At 44.9% G+C, this 18,871-nt stretch overlaps 1 protein-coding gene across 4 annotated transcripts in view; it reads left to right on the plus strand.

Moving 5' to 3' along the window:
• TBX5 (T-box transcription factor 5) overlaps positions 1 to 18,871 on the plus strand; it is an 85,767-nt gene that overhangs the window by 31,438 nt on the left and 35,458 nt on the right. For all 4 annotated transcript variants that reach the window (XM_030220125.1, XM_030220126.1, XM_030220127.1 and 1 more), the window contains exons 5-6: positions 77 to 224; positions 9,541 to 9,693. In XM_030220125.1, coding sequence (XP_030075985.1) covers positions 77 to 224; positions 9,541 to 9,693 — 301 coding nt within the window. The remainder of the gene's footprint in view (positions 1 to 76; positions 225 to 9,540; positions 9,694 to 18,871) is intronic.

Consider the following 18,871-nt stretch of genomic DNA (forward strand, 5'->3'; position numbering starts at 1 on the left):
GTTAATCTGATTTGTTTTTCACCGGTTCTGGAGCTCAGAAACTGTGACCTGATGTAACTTCTACCTTTGCCTTTAGGTCTGTCACTGGAAAAGCAGAACCAGCTATGCCAGGCAGACTTTATGTCCACCCTGATTCCCCGGCCACTGGGGCTCACTGGATGAGACAGCTGGTTTCTTTTCAGAAGCTCAAACTCACCAACAACCACCTTGACCCATTTGGACATGTAAGTGTCTCTATTTAGCATAACTAACCTGGATCCTTTAAATGCATCGCTCTTGGGGCCCAGAAATCTTGCATGCTGTATTGAGATAGCTGAATATAGCCTTGATCTGCTGAGGTTGACTCCATCTGCTGCTTTGCAAAAGTTTGCTGGAGACGATTTCCAGTTTTCAGGGACACCCCAAACTAGCCTAAAAGAAAGCTGATTGAAGGCCTATGAGTTTTCAGAGCACTGTGACCCAAAATACCGGATAAGGTCCTTAAGTACATGAGACTCCAGTGAGGCAGTATATAATGGAATGGAACTGAATATCAAAATGCAGATTCAAGATCCAACTTAGACATTTTGGGGGAGCAATTTTCAGAATTGTGGATATTGTTACAACAATTTCCTTAGTTTCATAAGAAAGAAAGGCTTGCTGTAGGTTGCAGGGTACAGAGCAATGCTCATTAGTCGGTAAAAGAATAAAACTATGGAATCACTCCCCAAATTTTATTAGGAATATTAATAAATATATGTTATTCCACCATAGTTTGAAAACCTGGAAATGCTTAATGTTGTTTGTATTATTTTCATGGGGGAAGCCATTGTTTGCCCTGGGATTGGTAGCATGGAATGTTGCTACTCTTTGGGATTCTGGAATGTTGCTACTCTTTGGGATTCCGGAATCTAGTTACTCTTTGGGATTCTGGAATCTTGCTACTCTTCGGGATTCTGGAATGTGGCTACTCTTTGGGATTCCGGAATCTTGTTACTCTTCGGGGTTCTGGAATGTTACTACACTTTGGGATTCCGGAATTTTGTTACTCTTCGGGTTTCTGGAATGTTGCTACTCTTTGGGATTCCGGAATCTTGTTACTCTTCGGGATTCTGGAATCTTGCTACTCTTCGGGATTCTGGAATCTTGCTGCTCTTTGGGATTCCGGAATCTTGTTACTCTTTGGGGTTCTGGAATGTTGCTACTATTTGGGATTCTGGAATCTTGTTACTGTTTGAGATTCTGCCAGGTACTTGTGACCTGGATTGGCCACTGTTGGAAGCAGGATGCTGAGCTGGATGGGCCATTGGTCTGACTCAGTATGGCTATTCTTATTTTCTTATGAGAGAGAAAAAGACAGAGAGAGACAGAGAGCAATGACCTGATTTATTGAGGCTGTTATCCGTATTCTGTGTGTATGGAGGAAATAAATAACTTAGGGGTCCTTTTACCAAGCTGCGGTAAAAGAGGTCCTGTGGCATCAGTACATGTTTTTGACATGTGCTGAGGCCTCCTTTTGCCGCAGCGGGATAAAAGGCTGTCTGGGTTTTTTAAAAAAAGAAATGGCCATGCAGCAAGTGAACCACTTGCCGCATGGCCATTTTAGGGGGGAGCACTTACGGTGGCGGTAAGGGATCCCATGCTAACCTGGCAGTAATCGGGCAGTGAGCGGCACTGCCTGATTACTGCCAGGTAAATACCAGCATAAAAGAGCCCCCTCTGTAAATTAAACTCAATGATATTCTGATTCCTATATGATAAATTAGCATTTTGAATTTGCAGAGGTGTTGTAGAGGGCCACACGTAGGCTTTACTTTACTTTGATTTATTCCTCCTGAGCAAATTTGTGTCAAAATACAGCCCGTCTTATGTTCGTACACAAAAGACTTCCAGGGCTGGTGCTTCTAATGATCAAAGAGAATAGAATTTACAAGTACATCCTACTGTTTTTCTCATATGGCTCAATAGATCACCATTGCAAAATTATGTAAGGCTGGTTTTACCCCATTTATCAATGTGTGAATTCGGTATGTCAGCTGATTTTGTTCCTGCAGTTTTACGACGTGAATGCTATTTTACGTGAAGCACTAATTTATAGAATAGATGCACCTATGCATGTAAATGATGTCACCAGTTGTTACTTAGGCATGTAGGTGTTATGCGCTATTCTATAAACAGCACACATAAATCACATACTACTAATAGCATTTATATAGCGCTACCAGATGCACGCAGCGCTGAACGTTTGACATAGAGAGACAGTCCCTGCTCAAAGAGCTTACAATCTAGGTAAAACAGACAGACAAGACATTACGGGCAAGGGAATTACAGGGTAAAGAGGAACAGGGAGGAGGAGGGCAAATGAGTAGCGGTTAGGAGCCAAAGGCAGTAGTGAAAAGGTGAGCTTTCAGCATAGATTGAAAAACAGGTAAAGATGGAATGTTGCTAGTGGAGGAGTAGCCTAGTGGTTAGTGCAGTGGAACATGGAATGTTGCTACTATTGGAGATTCTACATGGAATGTTGCTATTCCACTAGCAACATTCCATGTAGAAGCCTGCTCTTGCAGATCAGCAACACGGCCGCGCAGGCTTCTGTTTCTGTGAGTCTGACGTCCTGCACATACGTGCAGGACGTCAGACTCACAGAAACAGAAGCCTGCGCGGCCGTGTTGCTGATCTGCAAGGACAGGCTTCTACTACTACTAATAGCATTTATATAGCACTACCAGCCGCACGCAGCGCTGAACGTTTGACATAGAGAGATAGTCCCTGCTCAAAGAGCTTACAATCTAGGTAAAATGGACAGACAAGACACTACAGGCAAGGGAATTACAGGGTAAAGAGGAACAGGGGGGGAGGAGGCAATGGAGGGTTAAGTGACTTGCTCAGAGTCACAGGGAGCTGCAGTGGGAATTGAACCCAGTTCCCCAGGATCAAAGTCTGTTGCACTAACCACTAGGCTACTCCTGTACTAGCAACGTTCATCTAGAATCTCAAACCACCTTGCCATCTTAGAAGACTGATGCTTAAGCTAACTCCCTGCCCCACTTTAAGTCTTATTATCAAATATGAATAGTGCAAAGATTTTATGCTCAAGGCTCCCAGAAGCAGTTACAGCCAATCCAGATGTACTAATTTCCACTTGTTCCAAGGCGGGAGTAATTGTGTACAGATGTGCCTGTTTTAGAAAGTGAGGGATCCTTTTACAAAGGCACGCTAGAGGTTTTAGGGCATGCTAATCATTAGCACACACTAAATGCTAGCAATACCAATAGAAATACATGGGCGATGCTAACGTTTAGTTCATGCTTATTTTTAGCACATGCTAGAAACGCTAACATGTCTTTGTAAAAGGACCCCTTAATGCATACATTGTAACTGTGTCCCAATTCTGTGCCCATAACAGGACCAGCCCAAGGGTATCTGACATCCTAGGTTAAAGCAGGATGCCCTAGACAAACCTTAAACCATGTGCTGGCCCCCAACAGGAGAAGCTCAGGGCCCTTCCCTCCCCCTGCCCCCAACAATCCAGCATCTTCATTCCTATCTCGAACCCCTCTCCCCAATACTCCAGCATTTTCCTTCTCTTCTCTATCCCCACTTTGTCCAGCATCTCCCCTTCCCCTCCTTACTCCTCCACAGTTCAGCTTCTCCTCTCCCCTTCTCTGCCCCCCTCAGCTCTTCCTCTCCTCAATTGACAGCTTTTTTCCCTTTCCTATCCTCCTTCAAGGTCCAGCATCTCATCATCCATTCTCCACCTTCCATTCTCATGTCCGATATCCAGCATCTTCCCCCTCTTCCCTTCACCCTATCGCCGTTGCCACAGTTGCCACTACTGGTACTGCTGCCCTGTCTCTTCCTGGGTTGAAGCAGTAAAGGGACAGAGCAACTTCATGGGGCCTTTAGAAACAGGCCCACGTTCAAGCACTGCTGTGTCCTTCTCCTCTCCAAAGAAACAAGATGGCAAGCAATCCGCAAAATCCAATGTGGAGACAAACAAAGCAGATCAATCAGTGATATGGTTCAAAACTTAATTTTCTGAAAATAAAGTTTTGAACCATATCACTGATTGATCTGTTCTTCTCCTCTCCAATGCAGGACGTCCTGTTGGGCAGGGGAAGAGGAGGAATACAGTAATGCTTGAGAGTTGGCTTTTGTTTAAAAGTCCCATGTTAGAGGTGAGGCTTCTTGCTGCTTTGCTATGGGGAAAAGTAAGGTAATGATGACAACAGTGGTGCAGGCCTGGCAATGGTAAAGGCGGTTAGCTTAGCGGAGTTTAAAAAAGGTTTGGCCGGCTTCCTAAAGGAGAAGTCCATGGACCGTTATTAAAAATGGGCTTGGGGAAACTCCACTGCTTATTTCTGGGATAAGCAGCATAAATGGGATCTTGCCAGGTATTTGTGACCTGGATTGGCCACTGTTGGAAACAGGATGCTGGGCTTGATGGACCTTTGGTCTGTCCCAGTGTGGCAATACTTATGTACTTATGTACTTGGGATTCTGAATGGAATCTTGCTACTCTTTGGGGTTCTACATGGAATGTTGCTACACTTTGAAATTCTGCATGGAATCTTGTTGTTCTTTAGAATTCTAGAATCTTGCTATTCTTTGGGGTTCTACATAGAATGTTGCTACTATTTAGGTTTCTGCCAGGTATTTGTGACCTGGATTGGCCACTGTTGGAAACAGGATGCTGGGCTTGATGGACCTTTGGTCTGTCCCAGTATGGCAATACGTTTGTACTTATGTAAAACGGGGAAGATGCTGGACACAGTGTAGGAAGTGGAAAAGAGATGCTGCTCTCCTGCCATGCCGCTGCCCCCCAAATACTGTGTATAAGATTGAATTTAAGGTATGCACCTTGATTTTTAAAACATTGAGTAATGCAGGTTCCCCTTGGTTGGCATCAGTTCTGACAGGGTACAGGTCTACTCCTTCTTTAAGGTCTGAGAATAAGTGTTTGCTTGATGTGCCAAATTTTTGATCTGTTAGCTTAGTAGAGGGGAGACATGATAGAGGTATATAAAATAATGAGTGGAGTGGAACAGGTGGATGTGAAGCGTCTGTTCACGCTTTCCAAAAATACTAGGACTAGGGGGCATGCGATGAAACTACAGTGTAGTAAATTTAAAACAAATCGGAGAAAACCTTTCTTCACCCAACGTGTAATTAAACTCTGAAATTCGTTTCTGGAGAACGTGGTGAAGGCGGTTAGCTTGGCAGAGTTTAAAAAGGGGTTAGACGGTTTCCTAAAGGACAAGTCCATAAACCGCTACTAAATGGTCTTGGAAAAATCCACAATTCCAGGAATAACATGTATAGAATGTGTGTACGTTTGGGAAGCTTGCCAGGTGCCCTTGGCCTGGATTGGCCGCTGTCGTGGACAGGATGCTGGGTTCGATGGACCCTTGGTCTTTTCCCAGTATGGCATTACTTATGTACTTATGTAGTAGGTCTTTGGGCTATGACTTTTCAAATTGCGGGGTCTAAGCTCTGGAATACCTTACCAGCGGAAGTGTGTAAAGCTGAAACGTTGCTTAATTTTAGAAAGCAGTTAAAAGCATTTTTATTTTCATAAGCATTTGAGGAGATGGGAGGTTTCATGGGTTTGTGAGGTGGAGGGGGCAAGTGCATAGCTATGGAAGCAATTTCTATCTGTTATTTATTTCGTTTTTGATCTGAGGTTTGTGATGTATTTTATTACTGTGTATGCAGTGCAATTTTTCTAGCAAAAAAGGTGCCGGTATTCTGCCAGGCCACCCTTCAAGGGTGGGGTGATCACTGAGGGACTCACCCCACGATAGCCAGGACTCCTGCAACCAGTCACAGAATCTATGGCACGGAAGAATTGGTGTGTTGAGCCAGAGCTCTTTCATTAAAACTTGTGGTCCATGGGTCAATTTAGCAGACACTGAAAAAAGGTGCCGGAACTCAGTACCCCCTCAAAAAAAGCCCTGCGTGTATGTAACTTTGTTATCCGCCAAGAATATAGGACTGTGCGGAACAAAAATTTGAAATAAATAATAAATAAATAATTAAAAATATATGAGAGTATTAGTAGTATACTGACACGTGTACTTCTATGTGTGTTCCTGAGCGGGGCTGGCACTGCCACTAAGCAGAATAGGCATTCACCTTGGGTGACAATATTTATTTATTTATTTATAGCATTTATACCCCACATTTTCCCACCCACCAGCAGGCTCAATGTGGCTAACATCAGACTGTAAAGGTAAATTGCCAATCAGGTAAACAAACAAACAAAGCATAGTACGGTAAACAGCAAGGATTGTAATTACAAAGGATGAGGGAAAATAGAGGGAGGCTTATCAGCTGACTGATCGTAACACGGGAATCAGTAGCAGCCCGAGGCAACACAGGAGCAGGCAAGATAGGCCATCTCCATTGTTAATTCACCGCAGTGCCACAGTCCACAGAGATTGGGCCCTCAAACCTGACGCGAATCCGTTGATCCTCAGTCGAGTCGCAGCAGCGCCGGCTGAGGCAGGCAATAGACAGGCAGATCGGGCAGCAGCCAAACAAGCCCCACAGGCCCCGAACCCAAACCCGATCGTCGAGATAATAACCGTGTAATTTTAGAAAAGCCCCTTTTTGTTACGTAAACGACCTCCTGCAACTACTAACTCAAAAGCTTAGCATGTAGTAATGGAGTTAACACCAAGCTTTAGTAAAATAATCCCAATGAAAGACACTGGCCTGGGCCCCACATTCCCTTCTCTAGAATCACGGTGTCATCATGAGTCTCTTCCCTGTGTAACTTCAGATATCGCTGGTTAGAGATATATCTGAAGAGCCTTGCAGGGATGACATGCGCTACTTCTACAGGGCTTTATGAATAATCAGTATTTTAATAGGTTGGAAACAGAAATACCTAGAGAAGATGAAAGTTTCACTGTTTGGAATTTAAAAAAAAAAAACCATTTCTCTTGACACGTTTAGAGCAGCCAAGGCTCTACTATGAAGAGATGACTCTTGGAATAGTCCCTACAAGGAAACATGAGGTCTGGTGCCAATCACGTGGCTTTCAGAGAGCAACACAGGCAGCTCCTTGTGACTCTGGGCAAGTCACTTAACCCTCCATTGCCCCATGTAAGCCGCATTGAGCCTGCCATGAGTGGGAAAGCGCAGGGTACAAATGTAACAAAAATAAAATAGATACTATTGGAGATTCTACATGGAATGTTGCTACTATTGGAGATTCTACATGGAATGTTGCTATTCCACTAGCAACATTCCATGTAGAAGGCTGCGCAGGCTTCTGTTTCTGTGAGTCTGACGTACAGGACGTCAGACTCACAAAAGCAGAAGCCTGCGCGGCCACATAGGTGATCTGCAAGGGCCGACTTCTACATGGAATGTTGCTAGTGGAATAGCAACATTCCATGTAGAATCTCAAATAGTAGCAACAGTGGAGGAGTGGCCTAGTGGTTGGGGTGGTAGACTTTGGTCCTGAGGAACTGAGTTGATTCCCACTTCAGGCACAGGCAGCTCCTTGTGACTCTGGGCAAGTCACTGAACCCTCCATTGCCCCATGTAAGCCGCATTGAGCCTGCCATGAGTGGGAAAGCGCAGGGTACAAATGTAACAAAAATAAAATAGATACTATTGGAGATTCTACATGGAATGTTGCTACTATTGGAGATTCTACATGGAATGTTGCTATTCCACTAGCAACATTCCATGTAGAAGGCTGCGCAGGCTTCTGTTTCTGTGAGTCTGACGTCCTGCACGTACGTGCAGGACGTCAGACTCACAGAAGCAGAAGCCTGCGCGGCCACATTGGTGATCTGCAAGGGCCGACTTCTACATGGAATGTTGCTAGTGGAATAGCAACATTCCATGTAGACTCTCCAATAGTAGCAACAGTGGAGGAGTGGCCTAGTGGTTGGGGTGGTAGACTTTGGTCCTGAGGAACTGAGTTGATTCCCACTTCAGGCACAGGCAGCTCCTTGTGACTCTGGGCAAGTCACTGAACCCTCCATTGCCCCATGTAAGCCGCATTGAGCCTGCCATGAGTGGGAAAGCGCAGGGTACAAATGTAACAAAAATAAAATAGATACTATTGGAGATTCTACATGGAATGTTGCTACTATTGGAGATTCTACATGGAATGTTGCTATTCCACTAGCAACATTCCATGTAGAAGGCTGCGCAGGCTTCTGTTTCTGTGAGTCTGATGTCAGACTCACAGAAGCAGAAGCCTGCGCGGCCACATTGGTGATCTGCAAGGGCTGACTTCTACATGGAATGTTGCTAGTGGAATAGCAACATTCCATGTAGAATCTCCAATAGTAGCAACAGTGGAGGAGTGGTCTAGTGGTTAGGGTGGTGGACTTTAGTCCTGGGGAACTGAGGCACAAGCAGCTCCTTGTGACTCTGGGCAAGTCACTTAACCCTCCATTGCCCCATGTGAGCCGCATTGAGCCTGCCATGAGTGGGAAAGCACAGGGTACAAATGTAACAAAAAAAAAATGGCAAAAGGGAGCCTCAATTAGGTCTTAATATAATTAAGAGCCATTAGATCATTCACTCAGTGATGGCTGTGGTTTACTAGGATGTCAATACAATTTGACTAAAACCCTGGGATGAGAGAATCCACCACGAAAGGTGACTTCTTGTGGCTGAGGATGGTTCAGGGGCTGTCGCCAAGTTCTCCATTAATCATGATCATCCTCAGGACATAACCCAAAATAGAAAGACTGGAAAAAAATGTGTTGAAAAGGAAGGCCAACACTTGGAAAAGATTTTATTGAAGACATAAACTCAGTGAACTGGCCTTTTTCTGTAGCCAGAGAAAGAGCATTTTACAATAAGTTTTGATCTGGCTTGCGCTTCAGTGGCTCAGTTTAAAAAATGTTTTTTTTTTGGTTGTTTTCTCTGTGTGAGAAAGGAAGGTGATTATTAGGGTTGTGCCTTCATTTGAAATGACAAGAGAGGCGCTGCGCCGGGGGAGTCCACGCCAGGGGGGGGTGACATGCCATGCTTGGGGGGGGGGGTGGACAGAGCACCCCCCACCCGTTGACACCCGGGCGGAACCTCCCCCACCGCCCCACCCTTGCTACGCCACTGGACTGGCGTAAGGTCTCAGACCCAAAATGGACACACGGCAATTTTGATTTTGCTGCACATCCATTTTCAGCAAAAATTTTAAAAAGGCCTTTTTTTATGGGCATGCTGAAAAATGGATCGGCGCACGCCCAAAACCCACGCCTGCACTACTGCAAGCCATTTTTCAGTGCACCTCAGTAAAAGGACCCCTGATTCTTTGAACAGATTGTTGCAAATTCTGTCATTGTTAAAGCCTGTATTGGAAAAATCCAAACATGCCATCCAAGTGGTTTCCCATAATCTTTTCTCTTTGTTTACTTTGCATTGTAAAAGTGAAAGTTATTTTCTATTTGCAAGCAATGATTTTTCAGTTTAATTTCCATCCTTCAAAAATTTTCAAAAGATGCACTGAAGTGAGCTTCACGTCTATGAGTCATGAAAACATCACAATGCATTTATTTCCGTTTTTGTTTTTCTTTATTACTGTTAAAGATTATTCTAAATTCTATGCACAAATATCAGCCAAGACTTCATATTGTGAAAGCAGATGAAAACAATGGATTTGGCTCCAAAAACACAGCATTTTGTACCCATGTGTTTCCAGAGACGGCATTCATCGCTGTGACCTCATATCAAAACCACAAGGTAAGACAAAGATGAACAGAGTTCACAAATAAATAACATATTTATAGCAACTCAATATGTAACATATTAAGATTTCCCTATCAAATATCCCATAAAATTTCTCCCACTGGAGAAGACACCAATAGATGAGAACACATCTTTTTTTCTTAAACCAGAATTGTAAATATTTTGTTGCCTTTAAGCACTGCCTGCAGAAGAACTTGGCTTGATTTTCCTTTGCTTGTTTGTTCTTGAAAAGAGTTGGTGCCCTGCAGATTTATTCTAGGACACAAAAAGTGACGCTGTGAATAAACATATCATGCCATCATGTAAAGTAAAAGCAAAACCAGGCAATATGAAAAGGATCTGAAAAAAACAAATACATAACAACATACACAAGAGTAGCCATACTGGGTCAGACCAATGATCCATCTAGCCCAGTAACCTGCTTTCCAAACAGTGGCCAAGCCAGATCACAAGTTCCTGGCAGAAACCCAAAACGTGGCAACACTCCATACTACAATTCCCAGGGCAAGCAGTTGCTTCCCATGTCTGTCTCAATAGCAGACTATGGACTTTTCCTCCAAGAATTTGTCCAAATCTTTTTAAAACCCAGATACGTTAACCACTGTTACCACATCCTCTGGCAATGAGTTCTAGAGCTTAACTATTCGTTGAGTGAAAAAATATTTCCTCCTATTTGTCTTAAAAGTATTTCCATGTAACTTCCTCGAGTGTCCCCTAGTCTTTGTACTTTTTTAACGAGTGAAAAATCAATTTATTTATTTGTTACATTTGTACCCTACCTTTTCCCACCTATTTGCAGGCTCAATGTGTCTTACATAGTACCATGAGGCGTTAGTCGCCTTCAATGAAAAACAAATGCAAAGTGATGTTATTATCAAAGAGGTTCATGTGTTACAGATACGTTAGGCGAATCGTAGAGAAGAATAGTTATATACTGTTCGTTACGGGCTTAGGTTTCGTTGTGTTGCTGGATTCAGGCATTTAAGTTGGGTCAGTAGGGTATGCCTTTTTGAACAAGATGGTCTTCAGTGATTTCCGGAAGCTAAGGTGGCCATGGATTGTTTCCCCACTTTTGGGAGGCCATTCCATAGTTGTGCACTTATGTAGGAGAAGCCGGATGCACAAGTTGTTTTGTATTTCAAGCCTTTGCGATTTGGGTTTACTTCTACACCACTCGGGATTTTGTAGACCTCAGTCATATCTCCTGTCTCTTTTCCAAGCTTCATGTGGTGAAAGAGAAAACACCCTGAAAAGTAGATTTGCAGCAGTGTTTATTGGACATGATCCTGGCAGGCCTCCTCAAACCAAAGCTCTGGTGAAAAACATTGGTGGAGAGAGGATCTAGGCTGAAAAAAATAACTGAGACCTAGATAACTGCTTCGAAATTGGATTTTCATTTCTGTATTTGGATGTAAATATGCATGTATCTAACCAGAATATAGACCAAGATAAATGCATTTCGGTTATATCAAACATATAAACAGCAAGTGACCGACTCACTTGCAAACGCGCAGTAGAGTCGGAACGCTGAGAGTGTAGAAGTCCAAGCCCCGCCTCCACCAGCAGTACAGCCCAATAGGGAGGAGGGCTTGGACATGGGCGTGGAAATTGGAGGAGGAGGGAGCAGGGAGGGAAGGAGGGGGCGGAACTGAGGGAAACAGACGCTGGGGGGGGAGGGCAGGGGAGAGAGCAGGGTTGGTGGACGGGGGGAGGCCATAGGAAGACAAAAAACTAGCCCGTTGTTACGGGCTTAACGGCTAGTACAGATATAATTCACAATAGGTACATACATATCTCCCTATACTGTGTGTTATCTTGTTACAAAGTCAGATGTAGATAAAATATGCATAAACACAGAAGATTTAAGGCATGACTTGTGTAATACAGTCCAAGAAAGAATGGTTACATTATGTCATTTGTGTCTTGGCGTGCTTCAAGACAATTTATTTCAAACTCTAGATTAGAAGAAATGAATAGTTAAGCTCTAGAACTCTTTGCCGGAGGATGTGGTAACAGCGGTTAGCGTATCTGGGTTTTAAAAAGATTTGGACAAATTCTTGGAGGAAAATTCCATAGTCTGCTAAGGTATTTGGGGTCCTTTTACTAAGGTGTGCTGAAAAATGGCCTGCAGTAGTGTAGACATGTGTTTTGTGCATGCACAGAATTATTTTTCAGCGCACCTACAAAAATGCTTTTTTTACATTTTTCCCAAAAATGGACGTGCGGTAAAATGAAAATTGCTGCACGTCCCTTTTGGGTCTGGGACCTTACCGCAAGCCATTGACCTAGTGGTAAGGTCTCATGCAGTAACCGGGTGGTAGTGGTCTATGCGCGTCAACTGCCACTTGACATGCATAGGTGCCGCGTGTCAGAAAATACAAAATATTTTTCAAATGCACATAGCGGACGTGCACCAAAATTGAAATTACCACAAGGGTCATGCGGTAACCAGGTAGTAACTCCAATTTGGCGCACGTAGGCATCTACGCAGCTTAGTAAAAGGGCCCCTTTGTGACCTGGATTGGCCACTATTGGAAACAGGATGGTGGGCTTGATGGACCTTTGGTCTGTCCCAGTGTGGCAATACTTATGTACCACATCTGCTATTGAGACAGACATGGGAAGCAACTGCCTGCCCTGTGATTTGTAGTATGGAATGTTGCTACTCTTTGGGATTCCAGAATCTTGTTACTCTTTGGGGTTCCAGAATCTTGCTATTCTTTGGGGTTCTAGATGGCACGTTGCTACTCTTTGAGATTCTGCATGGAATCTTGTCACTCTTTAGGATTCCAGAATCTTGCGATTCTTTGGGGTTCTGCATGGAATGTTGCTGCTGTTTGAGATTCTGCATGGAATCTTGTTACTCTTTAGGATTCCAGAATCTTGCTATTCTTTGGGGTTCTACATGGAATGTTGCTACTCTTTGAGATTCTGCATGGAATCTTGTCACTCTAGGATTCCAGAATCTTGCTATTCTTTGGAGTTCTACATGGAATGTTGGCTACTCTTTGAGATTCTGCATGGAATCTTGTCACTCTTTAGGATTCCAGAATCTTGCTATTCTTTGGGGTTCTACATGGAATGTTGCCACGATTTGGGTTGGCCACATGGAATGTTGGCCACTGTTGGGAAAACAGGATACTGGGCTAGATGGACCATTGGTCTGACCCAGTATGGCTACTCTTATGTTGTTACAGAAAGACAGTCCCTCTTCCCCCCCTCCTCATAACACACTCACAGAGACACAGACATGAAGACATATACACACACACACATTTTCTAGTTTGTGAAATTGAAGTTTTCTGAAACATCACATATCAAACATATAAATGGCAATGACCAACTCACCTGCAAATGCGCAGTAGATACTTCCCTCTCTGTCTCGCCCTTGCGTGAAGACGTGATGACGTCAGAGGGCGGAACAGAGAAGGAAACGGAGTCGGACTGTCGGACGCTGCCGCTGGAGCCTGGAAATGAACATCGCGTGCACCAACCTCCACCCTCCCCCCATCCCCGCCGCCACTCCCACCCCCCTCGGTATGGGGCCCCCTGCACTGACCTGACAGCGCCTTCACACGGAGGTGAGCGGCGCTGTCAGGTTAGTGCAGGGGGCCTGGCACGGAGGGGGGAGGGAGCGGCGGCGAGGAGGGCAGGTGGAAATCTCGCCCATTTTAACGGACTTAACGGCTAGTAGTTTCTATAAAATATAATTGTGAAGGGTAAAGTTCTATGTGTGAATGTGTGTGTGTATGCACGCAGACACATATATATAGCAAAAAACCCCTCATTTCTAGCTGTTTTGTAAACTCTTCCTAACCCATTTAGCAGTGAGAGATTTAATTACACTTCTGTACCTGTACAATGTTTGCATTGAGCTTGAAAAATGAACTTGGGTGGGTCATTTTTGAACCAAGAAATTGCCACTTGAATAACTGGATAAGTTCTGACGGTTTTTCTGAAAGAACTGTGACCACGAAAAGCCTGATAGGTTTAAATGGTTCCATTTTGTGAAGGAAGTCCATAGACCGTCACTCTATAAACTATCAGACATCTAGAATCCCCCTCCCTGGATTTCCTTTGAAAAGAAGTTCCTGTATAACAGCCGTAAATATAAATATATAAATATATTTAAAGCAATAGAAAATGAACGAAATGTAGTTTAAATATGTTAACAATCGCGTCACGTTATTGCAACAGCTTGAAACACTGCCAGACTTTAAACAGTGTTTAACTTCTGGGCTGATGGTTTGAGTTCGCTCGCACTCCCTGGCCTGCCCTCCCCCAAAACTGTGTTTCTAAAAAAGAGGAAAGCCAAGCTGTGCTTGTACTTTTCAGGAGAACCAAAGCGGCTGGAAGGGTCCAGAAATACTTCTCCACCCTTTCGTGGCAGTTTCCATTTCTTTTAGGGAAAGGTTACTGTAATATACACATGCTCGAGAGTTTACTTCTCGAGAGGTCGATGGAGGCAGAACAGCAGCTGCAACTTGAAAACATACTTGGGAGGTAACAGCACTAATGTACGCATGTCTGAACAAAAATGAAAGTGTCTGCACAGTTCTGCACATAAATATCAGCCTCGCAAAAATGTTATGTGCCTGAAATGTTTGCAAGGCTAATATTTATGTGCCCAGCAACAGCCACAGATATGTGCTGACGCTGTCATTTTCTTCAGACGTGCACACAAGAAGTCTCGTTTACAGCTGAACGTTTGTGCGCGTGTATCCGGCGAGCATAAGAACATTAGTATTGCTATACTGGGACAGACCGAAGGTCCATCAAGCCCCAACATCCTGTTTACAGCAGTGGCCAACCCAGGTTACAAGTATCTGGCAAGATCCCAAAACAATAAAACAGATTTTATGCTGCTTATCCTAGAAATACGCAGTGGATTTTCCCCAAGTCTGTCTTAATGATGGCTTATGGACTTTTCTTTTAGGAAGCTATCCAAACCTTTTTTTTAAACCCTGCTAAGCTAACTGCTTTTACTACATTTTCTAGCAACGAATTCCAGAGTTTAATTACATGTTGAGTTAAGAAATATTTTCTCTGATTCATTTTAAATTTACTACTTTTTTAGCTTCTTTGCGTGCCCCCTAGTCCTAGTATTTTTGAAAAGAGTAAACAAGCCATTCATGTCTACCCATTCCACTCCACTCCAGTGGCATAGCCAGACCCAGTATTTTGGATGGGCCCAGAGCTAACATAGATGGACCCTTCCATGGCACGGCACTCCACAGCCCCCCTCCCCCCTGGAGATATTTAAAAAATTATAGATTTTTCCACCTACCCCACAACTCCCCTCCTCTGCGGTGTTCCAGCATATAAATTTCCTCAAACAAATACACATTTGTTCTGCTATATCAGACTTCGTATACTGAAAGTGTAATACAATGAAACAATACCACTGAATCAATATATCTATAAATACAGCTATAGCTATAAATACCACGAGTGCTTACATGTATGCTATATGTTTACAATCATGCATATTTCAGGTTACAATCTTGAACTCCTGATGCTTTCAAGATTACTACTGTCAGTAATATTTCTCTGTAGTCACAGTTGCAACTGAATTTAGGATCAGGTAACTATTTCTCACAGTACTTTCCAGGTATGATTTTTTTTTTAACTCCAATGAGGTAGATATTCAGGCGGTGGTGGTCAGCATGTGTGGGCACTGGCACTGAATGTCCAGGACTAATTGGGGTACCCTGACCAACGGTGCTTATGCAGGTCCTGGCCGATATTCAGCCAGGGCCAGCATAAGGTAGTTATATGGACCCTCATAATTAAAATATTCCTCCAGAGCCCTCCAATACAATCCTCCTTCCCCCTCCCCCTCCCCCCCCAATAGCAGAGTAAGGGAAAGGGGAATGGGACTTGATATACTGCCTTTCTGTGGTATTTTGCAACTACATTCAAAGTGGTTTACATATATACAGGTGCTTATTTTGTACCTGGGGCAACGGAGGGTTAAGTGACTTGCCCAGAGTCCCAAGGAGCTGCAGTGGGAATTGAACCCAGTTCCTGAGGATCAAAGTCTGCTGCACTAACCACTAGGCTACTCCTCCTAGTGGTTAGTGGTCACATAGAGTAGGCCCCTACGATCCCCTCCCCCCCATAATGAAACCCTGCAGCGGCAATCCTCCCCCAAACTCCCCCAGCCCAGCATCACCATAGGCCCTCCCTGAGCTTACCTGTATCCCAAGTGGTCCAGTGGGGGTGTTGAGGGCAGGAGAGAAGCCCACTTGCTCTTGCCCCTAGCAGTGGCAGCCTCAAAATGGCTGCCGTGACCTCTCGTGGTAGCTCTGCAGTTTTACGGAGAAGGGAGACCTCAAATACGAGTTGAAAGCTAGTGAAGACGTGGTTGATCTTACCTGTGAATCTTCATACCCAGTAGTTGTTGATCTAACTTATAATGATTCTGTTGTAATTTTTGATGATAACCATAGACAATGAAGAAACATATTAAGTTGTTTGGAGCTTCACAGCTCCGTGTTAAGTAGTGATGAGGAAGATTGAAGAGATAATGTTGTATATGTAACAAATACCACATCCAGACCACTAATAGCTGTTGAGGATGGAGACGTAGGTTCACAGTCTTCAAGTACAATTAGTTGTCTAATTTGCATGGATGACATTGGCTACACGGAGGCATTTCTACCCATTTTCAGATTTGTGTTGCTTTTATGTTGGACTTATTGAACACTAGGAAAAAAATGCCCGTTTCTGAGCGCAATGAAACAGGCGCTAGCAAGGGGCCCCCTCCCTCCGTCCCTCCGAGCTACTTGCCTTGTTGGGGGTTGGCGTTCGCCTCGCGTTTTGGCCCTCCGAGTGTTATAGCTCCGCCCTCGACGTCATGATGTTTTGATGCGAGGGCGGTGCAGACCCTCCCTCTGTCCCTCCGAGCTATTTGCATTGTTCGGGGTTCGCGTTCGCCTGGCGTTTCAGCCCTCCGAGTGTTATAGCTCCGCCCTCGACGTCATGATGTTTTGATGCGAGGGCGGTGCAGACACTCCAGGGCACACCGGATATCTCGGGCGCCTCAACTTCCATGGAGGCTTCAGAACGTTGGGGTTGCCTTTTATATAGAGAGATAATAAATCATATAAGAACATAAGACAAAAGAATAGCCATACCTGGGTCAGACCAATGGTCCATCTAGCCCAGTATCCTGCTTTCAACAGTGGCCAATCAAGGTGACAAGTACCTGGCAGAATCCCAAACAGTAGCAACATTCCAGAACTTCAAAGAGTAACAACGTTCCATATAGAATCTCAAAGAGTAACAACATTCTATATAGAATCTCAAAGAATAGCAACATTCCAAGCTATCGATCCTAGGGCAAGCAGTGGCTTCCCCATGTCTATCTCAATAGCAGATTATGGACCTTTCCTCCGGGAACTTATCCAAACCTTCTTTAAACCCAGATATACTAATTGCTGTTACCACATCCTCCAGCAGTGAGTTCCAGAGCTAAACTATTCTTTGAGTGAAAAAATATATCTTCCTATTTTTTTTTTTAAGAAGCTCTTGGCCATTTAAATCGCCTAGTCCATGGCTAACTGGGCATATTCAGCAGCACTTATCCAGATGGTACCGCTGAAAATGTCAGGTTAGCACCCAAGTTGAAACCAGCTATTATGGGGGCATTAAGGGGGTAGAATCAGCACTTAACCAGTTAAGGCAACCACATAAATATGCTGCACAAAAGTCTGTCCGATCTTTATGCACCTCACCGTAGCTGGTTAAGTGTTGAATATTGCACTTAATTGCCTATGTCCCCCTCCCCACCCCATATACCCAGAAATGCACTGCTGGAGCCGGAACAGAGCCTAATATTGAATTTCTGCGGATAAAACCGCAGATGGTCAGCAAAACACTGATCTCAGTCAACTGAATATCGAGCCCCTTGTGTGTAACTTTTCTTCTCTATTTCTTCACCTGGCTACACAAACTATACAGCAACGGATGCGTGTCCTGAGGTTTAGACATGACTGGAAGAGAAACCCTCTTTTGTAGGTGTGACTGTGTAATCTTCCCTTCTTCCATTTGTGTTCTCTTTTTTGGTATTTATCTGGTAGCCATATTATCTGTCAGTCAAGCATAACACATTACTCCGCTACCTCTTGAAATTGGAGGGAAGAAAGATTATATCCACTAACAGGGCCAGCCCATGCCGCCTGAGGTGGAGCTTACATGCCCCCCCCCCCCCCCCCCCGGACAGAGATGCCGCCCCCCTCTCTGCCGAGTGTTTTACCTTATCACAGTGATGTTCCAAACCCAGCAGCGGCAGAGATTCCCATACGCTACCCTGCCGCTGCCGGCACCCGCCTCTTCCTTTTACTGCGGCTGCCTGAGCGAAACAGGAAGTTACTTCAGGTGGCTGCAGTAAATGGAAGAGGTGGGTGCCGGCGGCGGCAGGGTAGCGTATGGGAATCTCTGCCATTGCCAGGTGTGGAACGTCACCGTGATAAGGTAAAATGCCACGAAGCTGCCCCGCCCCAAGATGCCACTCCTAAAGAGTGCTGCCTGAGGCCCCCGCCTCAGGCGGCCTAATGGTCGGGCCGCCCCTGTCCACTAACATCAAAAAGAGGCTTCAGTGACCCTGCTGGATGGGTGCAGACAGATGACATTTAATTCAATTCTTTTGTTAAAACATACAATTGTCTTATTTTTTGTGCAGATGGTGACTTGTTGTGTAGGCTTCAGTGGTGTTTAACTGCAGTTGGTGTGCATGAGTGCAGGCATATGGGTGTGAACATAGGGTGTGTAGCAGGGCCGCCGAGGGGGGGGGGGTGCAGGGGGGATAAAATTCCCCGGGCCCGGGCCTCCAAGGGGGGCCCGGCGCTGCAGTCCCCTCCACCCACCCCCTCCGTCCACCAACGGGCCCCCCTGAATTCAAACCATAGCGCCTCACCTCAACCTCACTCCGTGTGAAAGAAGCGCGGCAGTCTGCAGATCACCTCCCTTCGGGCCTTCCCTCTATGTGTCCCGCCCTCGGGGCAGGACACGGGGAAGGAAGGCCCGAAGAGAGGCGATCTGCAGACTGCCGCTGCTGCGCTTCTTTCACACGGAGCAAGGTCGAGGTGAGGCGCTATGATTTTAATTCAGCGGGGCCCGGCCCGGGGGTGGAGTGGGGGGCGGGGCCCCAGGGGCGGCCTTGCCCCGG

The sequence above is a fragment of the Microcaecilia unicolor genome, chromosome 11, assembly GCF_901765095.1.
Source record: "Microcaecilia unicolor chromosome 11, aMicUni1.1, whole genome shotgun sequence".
In the NCBI taxonomy this organism is placed as follows: Eukaryota; Metazoa; Chordata; class Amphibia; order Gymnophiona; family Siphonopidae; genus Microcaecilia; species Microcaecilia unicolor.